The sequence below is a fragment of the Echinops telfairi genome, unplaced genomic scaffold, assembly GCF_000313985.2.
Source record: "Echinops telfairi isolate 266 unplaced genomic scaffold, ASM31398v2 ScPeMD7_8;HRSCAF=38, whole genome shotgun sequence".
NCBI lineage: Eukaryota > Metazoa > Chordata > Mammalia > Afrosoricida > Tenrecidae > Echinops > Echinops telfairi.
The window spans coordinates 13,510,863-13,518,146 of NW_022103905.1; the positions used below are offsets into that span (position 1 = coordinate 13,510,863).

Here is a 7,284-nt window from a genome sequence, read left to right on the forward strand (position 1 = left end):
AGAATGATGATGGCAACAAATGTACACATGTGCTTGACACAATGGATGTACGTATGGATTGTGATAAGAGTTGTACGAGCCCCCAACTAAATGATTATTTTTTTAAATGAAAGAAAGAAAATAGTTCCCAAATATCCGTCAGCCTCAGTCTCCCCGGGAGCTCATAAAAAGCACAGAGACCCCGATGCACGGAGCTGTGCCTCTGCATTGTCACCAAGCCCCCAGGGTAACCCTGGCACTACTCAGTCTGAGAACCACTAAAATGTAACCCTGTACTTAAAACCTGTCTACGGCAGAATGACCTATAAAATTATTATTCACATCACCTTGCTCAACTTGGGAGAGTTAACTTGTGTAACCTAAGATTTTACAAGGTGGTGGTAAATACCATATACAAGAGACTGGGACTGGGAAATACACTGAATGAATTAGATCTTAGCATCAGTGTTCTATGAGAGAATATGTCAATGAAAAAGTTACTTGATATTAGTAACTCCGACACCGCAATAGCCTAGATGTGGCCTGCCCTTATTAGTCATGAGCTCCAGGCTACGATGTACTTACCTGCAAGAGGTGCCCGGATAAGATGGATGTTTTGCTTAACTTCTTTGATGTCCTGCACTTTCTGTAGCTCTTTGTTTTTCTTTAACCTAGAATAGGACACATCAAGCCACCAGTTCAGTTACTTACACCTTTTTAGCAGACATTAATTCCTAACCAGATCCCTGGTGGCGTTAGTGGCTAGGAGTTGGGCTGCGATCTGCAGGGTCAGCAGTACGAAACCACCAGCTGCTTCTCGGGAAGCACTCCGGTGCAGAGTCACAGTCTTGGAAGCTCACAGGGCAGTTCTACCCTGTCCTGTGGGTCACTGAGAGTCGACACTGCCTCGATGGCAGTGAAAGAATTCATAATCGCTTTGAACTTTACCAAGTCAGTCACACTGGTGGGGAATGGAAACAAGGTGGCTGTCCTCTGGGCCCTGCCCCACTCCATCCAGAGCAAGAACATCATCAAATGGACAGCGTTTCTGTTCTCTGAAATCAGTCCCCAAATGCACTATCTATCTTATATTTACTCCAAACTTAAAATAAAACTAAATATTAGGCCCTAACAGATGCATACTTTCTTCCTCAGCAAGTGAAGCACATGATGACTGGTCGATCGGCTTTAAAAAGATCCCTACACTCCAACTTCCTCACCCACTGCACCACGCGAGCCTGCTGTGTATTCACTAGTATTACTGAGGCATGAGGAGGTGAGACTGAATGAAGGAAAACATTAACGTAGCTCGGCAATCACAGTCTGTAATAAATCTATAGTACTCTATCACAGGTTAAAGAGTTAAGATCTTTTCTCTTCAAAGGGATGACAGCCTCCACATCTATAATTTCTAAATCACTCCATCATTACAAGAGCACAAAACATTGACAGGCATTCAATATAATGCTATCAGACTAGCTCTCACACATTTGAGCCTCTTTTCTTTAGCAATTTAAGGTTTTTGAGTGTGAGGCTGCTTGCACCTGCTTCTGTTCCATGACAGGCTTGCATGGTAATTGGATTAGAAACGAATGCCCTGGCTGTGAAGAAGCAGCCAATTCCAGGGGCGGAACGGGAAGTACCGGGTGAGTCTTAACCACGTTGCCAGATAACAGGATTGCACGGTCAAAGAATTAAAGAGGGCTTGTCAAAAAACACACAGGAGCAAGCCTGATGAAATTTGGGGCATTTAAAAGATCAAAATAAGGACTGACAATAAGAATTATAACCTACTGAGTGCCATAAAAACACAAATGCAGGACATGAAAGGAGAAATAAAAGTTTTTACATGAGGAAGAATAAATGTAAAGGGAGTTATTACAGCTATGGGAAAATCATCCGGCAGAAATCACTGTACTAACTACTCAGAGACGCCTCTCCGGGGGACGCTAAGATGAGTGGGTACAGTTTGAACAACAGGCTCTTTTGCAGCGTTTCGTGTATTTCCTGCAAACACAGAGCGCACTGCCGCTGAGCAGGTCCTGACTCACAGCAGCCTCACGCGCAGGGCAGAAGGGCCCCTTTAGCCCACAGACACGTACCTTGCTCCTGGTGAGCAGCTGGCAGGTTAGCAGCTCAACAAGGAGCCAAGCCACTACACCAGGGGTCCTCAGACTTTTTAAACAGGGGGCCAGTTCACTGTCGCTCAGACCCGTTGGAGGGCCGGCCTATAGTTTAAAAAAAAACTATGAACAAATTCCTATGCACACAGGAGTCATACCTGTTCATTATGAATGTGGCCTGGCGTTTCTGCTTGATCTCTTCAACCTTCTTCATTGCATCAACTACAAAAAAAATCATCAAAGTCAGCGACAAATGTGTGCCTATCCCAGCAGTATGACACTTATCACTCAGGAGTTTAACAAAGTCCTTCTGACTTCAGTGCCTGGTTTAGAAATGCACTTAAGAAAAAACTCTCACTGCAAAGACAATGGGCTGAAGTGGCTAAAGAAGCCAAGTGCTCTTGGCAGACGTCCCTGCTGACTTATAGCACCTTTCACAAATACCACCTCTCAAGTTTATTTAATGAAAGCCTTCCTTTTTACTAGAATTTCTTCCTACTTGAAACCAGTCCAATCCTTTTCAGATGTTATGCTGCACACAACTTACATGAAATACAACACATGCCATCTTCAGCTTGCAATCTCCAGAAAGACAGTACCTTTCTGGTCATTTTCTCCAAGACCTGGGTTATGGTCAGCACTTAAGTCAAGGCGGGCAAAATGAACCAATCAGGATCAGTATTGCCATGATCCCGCCCACTAAAATTTATACTGCAAAATCACACCACTGCCGCATTTAAGTAATCGGAGAAAGGGTTATGGAGGCTGTGATGTTTAGGGGACCAGTTCACTAGGTCTTTCCCACGGCCACTCGGTGAATTTGAGCCACAAGCCTATCAGTTAGCAGTCCCCAGCTTAACTGGTGGGCCGGGAAGGCTCCTTAAACAAAGCTCAGGAGGATGTCAAAGACTGCTTACTACCAAGGTCCAGAGTCTCCAGTCCTGCCCGTAGGTCTTGTGATGACTGAGGGATGCCTGTCTACGATCTTTTAGAGAGCAACAAAATGCATGGGTTCTAAACCTTCGAGACTCCTGGCTAACACACTCATTCTATGCCGCTCCCAGTCAATGCTAGAAAGAGTTCAAAGCTCCCTCAGGGAGCCACGGGGCAAAGATAAAGCAGGGCCAAAAGCTGGCCAGGAACACAGTAGTAGCTAGTGAGCTTGCTCAGAGGACCTAAGCTTATTTTATTAGTCTCAGCCCACTGCAGGAAAGAAAGCATCGAAATTTCAACCCCTGTAATTTCAGTAGCTGGCAGCTCCATGAAGGAACTGTGCTGGCACAGTGGGTAAGTACTTGGCTTGCTAATCAAGTCAGCAGTTCAAACCCCACAGCGGCTCCATGACAGGACAGACCCAGCGGTCTGTTTGCATGCAGACTTTGGTCTTGAGAGCCTGTGGGGCTGTCCTACCCCATCGTCTAGGGCCCCTGGGGGTTGGAATCAGCTCAGGGACTATGGAGGTCAGGGGGTTATTAGAAACATTCTAAGTGTCCCCAGAATCGCTGCATTTAAAACTTTTATATAAGCACGACATTTTATCAACTATCAGAATGCACTGTATACACCTCGGAAATGATCTGAAGTTTTGTGTACATTGTGATTATGCCGCACTGCTCCCCAAAACAATGATTCTCTCTCCTCCTGCCCCTAGATCTTTGGATGCAGATGGCACTGAGTTTATGTATCTCTGTGTGGATACTTCAAATAACAGCATACTTAATAATTCCTTTGTATTTATAGCAGATATACCAGCCAATTCTAAAAATAGTTTCAGATAGTTTACAACAAATGACACAAATATTACAGAACTGTTCAAACAAAAGTAAAATAACAAAAGCCAAGTGACAAACAAAAGAAGAAAATGAGTATTAAACAACTGACATTCAAGTTAAGGCAAGTTCCCAAGCCAGTCTCCCTTGAGGATCCCTGCAGTTCTCTCTTGACTTACCAGTTTTATTCCATAGTTCTCGCTGGTACTTGACAGGTTCATTTCTACGCTTTTCAAATTCAAATGAATTATCCTGTAAAGGGAACAGAGGAAGAAATATATGGTTTTAAGCCACAGAAGGGACTCGTTTCATAAAACTTATTCTCCTTTTCACAAGAGTTCAGTGTGTCCAACACCACACACACACACACACACAGTTTTTCAAGACTTTTTCTCTTCTACCTACATGAACAAGCCCCCCCCACTGAAAACCGCTCTCCCCCTAGGTAGGAGTAGAGGGGCACAAATAACAACCGGGGCATTAGCTTTCATAGAGCCCATCCTGAGAGCAGACGCGGTCAGAAAACTCGATTAGGTTGAACAATATGAAGTTGTCATTTTTCACTGATTAAAAGAAATTTCCTGATTCAACCTAAATGTGAAAGTACACCTTCAAATAATTTGGTGCTGTCCCGAGATTGTTCCAGATCCCAGTTCTTGGAGTTGGTATTTTGACAGCTGATTCCATTCATCCATCTTAAAACCTGCAGAGCAACTATGAGAAGATTGCACATTTCTGGCAAACTTCCAAGTATGTCTCGGTTTGCACACCGCGCTGCCTCTGCACTTAGCTGTTCGGGGAAACACGCTTGCTCTATGCGGACGACACCAGCCTCCGTGAGAGCAAGGGAAGTGACCACAGTGAGGGAGCCTGACTGGCGGCTCCTTCCTCCATCCCTGAAGCTGCCACTTGAGTGTGAGGGCTGCTTCTTCTTCGTGGCCACACTAGACCATCACCGTCTCAATGCCATGTGGCCTGGCATTTTCCCTGAAATCTGCCTTCCGTTCACTGAAAACCTCGAAGAGTTTAGGGTCGGCAACGGGCTTCATGGCAAATGCTTCTGAGGCAGCCGAGGTCACAGAGGAACGGATCGAGTGAAAAGTCTCCCTCCTGCAAAGGCAGCCCTTTCGCCCACTCCCTTCCCGTCAGAGAAGTCCAATGCGGACAAGCTTCAGCAGACCCAACGGCCATAGGATGACGGGGCAGCCCCTGGGGCCCCCATCTCCTGACTCCCCACTATTCCTCCTCACACCGCCACCACTAGTTCCTCTGCTCTCACCCTGCCGAGGGACTCCAGAGCCTGGTACTGTCCATTCCAAGTCCCAGCCAGGAGACCCTCCACCACTTCCCCACATTCCCTCCAAAGCCTGTGTGGCAATTTTCAATGCGATCCCAAGCCACTTGACTGATTTTCTCCTTTGCTTACAAGAGCTGAAAACCGTTTTTAAAGTAAGAGAACTAAATGGAGATTTTTTTCTTTGCAGGATCCTACAGGTTTCGTATTTTCAGGATCATAGGAGAATGCAAGTACTTCCACAACCAAATATAAGTAAATCCCAAAGCAATCATGTTATAGGATGCCTTGCTAAGGTTTGTTAAATCACATAACCCAAAAAATTAAATTCCAAAATATGGAAATACAGAAACTGTGCTGGCAGCTAAGCACACTCACCACTGTAAGCTCTTTACCGGCGGCTTTCCGGAAGGCCTTGGTCCACCTGACCTTGCGAGGGTTTCGCTTCTTCTTAAAGTTTTTATGGCACTTGGATTTACAAAACCGGAACACCTACAAGAGAAGTAAGTTGAAACACTGAAAGGTCTCCATTAAAAGTTTTTCTGTTACAAAATCACTCCCACTCCCTACCCCTCCACTACCCCCAGCCATCAGACAAAGAAATACTGTTAAGTCTGAGTAACAACAATAGTTCCTATGCATAAAACCTTTTACCTACCCACAAATTCATTTAAAAACACATGACATATGCCAAATTGATTGGAAACCCAACTATTGGGACCATCAGTCATCATCCCCCAAAAAGGCGAACAGCCCCCAAAATGTGATTAAATACTACTAGTCCTTTTTTAATAGAATAACTTGAGACGAGTCATGTAGGTCTCTCTAATTTACAGCAATTTTCAAAATCACTTTCTATATATTTCTATAGGAATAAAAGTTTCAAAAAGTCATTTAGGAATATCCTTTTATTATTTCCATTGTTCTTGCTAAAAGAACAAAAAAAATCAACGTACTCAAAGATCTATCTACTAGGAAGATTCAGTTATGGCTTTGACTCCACACGGTCATCTTCCACAACCTGATTTTAATGCTGATCTTCGACATGTCCTGAAATGGCTTATTCACCCACCAAACCAGAACTCACTGCCACCGAGTCCATTCCACTCAGAGAAGCCCTCTGGGGCACAGCAGAAGTGCTCCTTCAGGTTTCTGAGACTGTCGGTCTTTACTGAAGAGACACCCGTCTTTCTCCTGTGGAGCAGCTGGAGGTTTGAACCACCAACCCTAACCCGCTGCATCACCAGGGCTACTTGTGGACTGGCTTATTAGGGCTCATCATAGTCTCAATGCACTATTGCGTTCTTACAGCGTCAGTGGTGCGGTAGTTAAGTGCTAGGCGGCTTGGGCAGCAGTTCTACAGAAGAGAACCTAGTGATCGGTCCCTCAACACTTACACCAGGGGTCCTCAAACTTTTTTTAAAAAGGGGCAGTTCACTGTCCCTCAGACCTGTTGGAGGACCAGACTATAGTTTTTTAAAAAACTATGAACAAATTCCTATGCACACTGCACATATCTTATTTTGAAGTAAAAAAGGGGGGGGCAAAAACACCCGGGGGGCCGCATGTGGCCCGCAGGCCGTAGTTTGAGGACCCCTGATTACACTGTAGACAACCCTCCAGGGCAGTTCTGTCACATGGTGTCTATGAGTTGACAGCGACTGACTCATTAGCATCCAAGAGCAGCACGCCTGTAGACGAATTCCACACTATAATACTTTTCATCTATGTGCACTTCGCTCCACAGAGAATTTCAAGCAGGTCAGTACACCCACCGGGTCCCAAATCTCTTAGAAACAATGCCAAACCCACAGCTTAGAAAAAAAACCTCTCCTTAATTTGAGTGAAAACATGCCTATATGCCTTATTTAATTTCAAAGACCTGAAAATATTAAAATCTACAGTAGTCTCATGGAGTAACCCATTATGAAATCATTATCAGCAACTTTTTTAATACTTTACATATTTTCAGCAACGTCCTATTTCCTTCAAGGAAAAATCCCCTAAAACGTACTAGATAATCCTGGGTACTGTCTGCTCCCATAAAGATGTAAAGTCTAGGAAACCCTAATGAGTAGCTCTACCCTGCCCTTTAGGGTCCCTGTGAGTCAGAATCATC

The 7,284-nt window shown here is 44.6% G+C and overlaps 1 protein-coding gene across 1 annotated transcript in view; it reads right to left on the reverse strand.

Annotated features, from left to right (window-relative positions):
* The window catches only part of RSL24D1 (ribosomal L24 domain containing 1), a 10,896-nt gene that overhangs the window by 891 nt on the left and 2,721 nt on the right, over positions 1–7,284 (reverse strand). Inside the window, exons 2-5 of the mRNA XM_004709436.2 lie at positions 5,544–5,657; positions 4,051–4,123; positions 2,261–2,324; positions 565–650 (exon numbers count right to left, since the gene is read on the reverse strand). Of these exons, the coding sequence (XP_004709493.1) occupies positions 565–650; positions 2,261–2,324; positions 4,051–4,123; positions 5,544–5,657 (337 nt within the window). The remainder of the gene's footprint in view (positions 1–564; positions 651–2,260; positions 2,325–4,050; positions 4,124–5,543; positions 5,658–7,284) is intronic.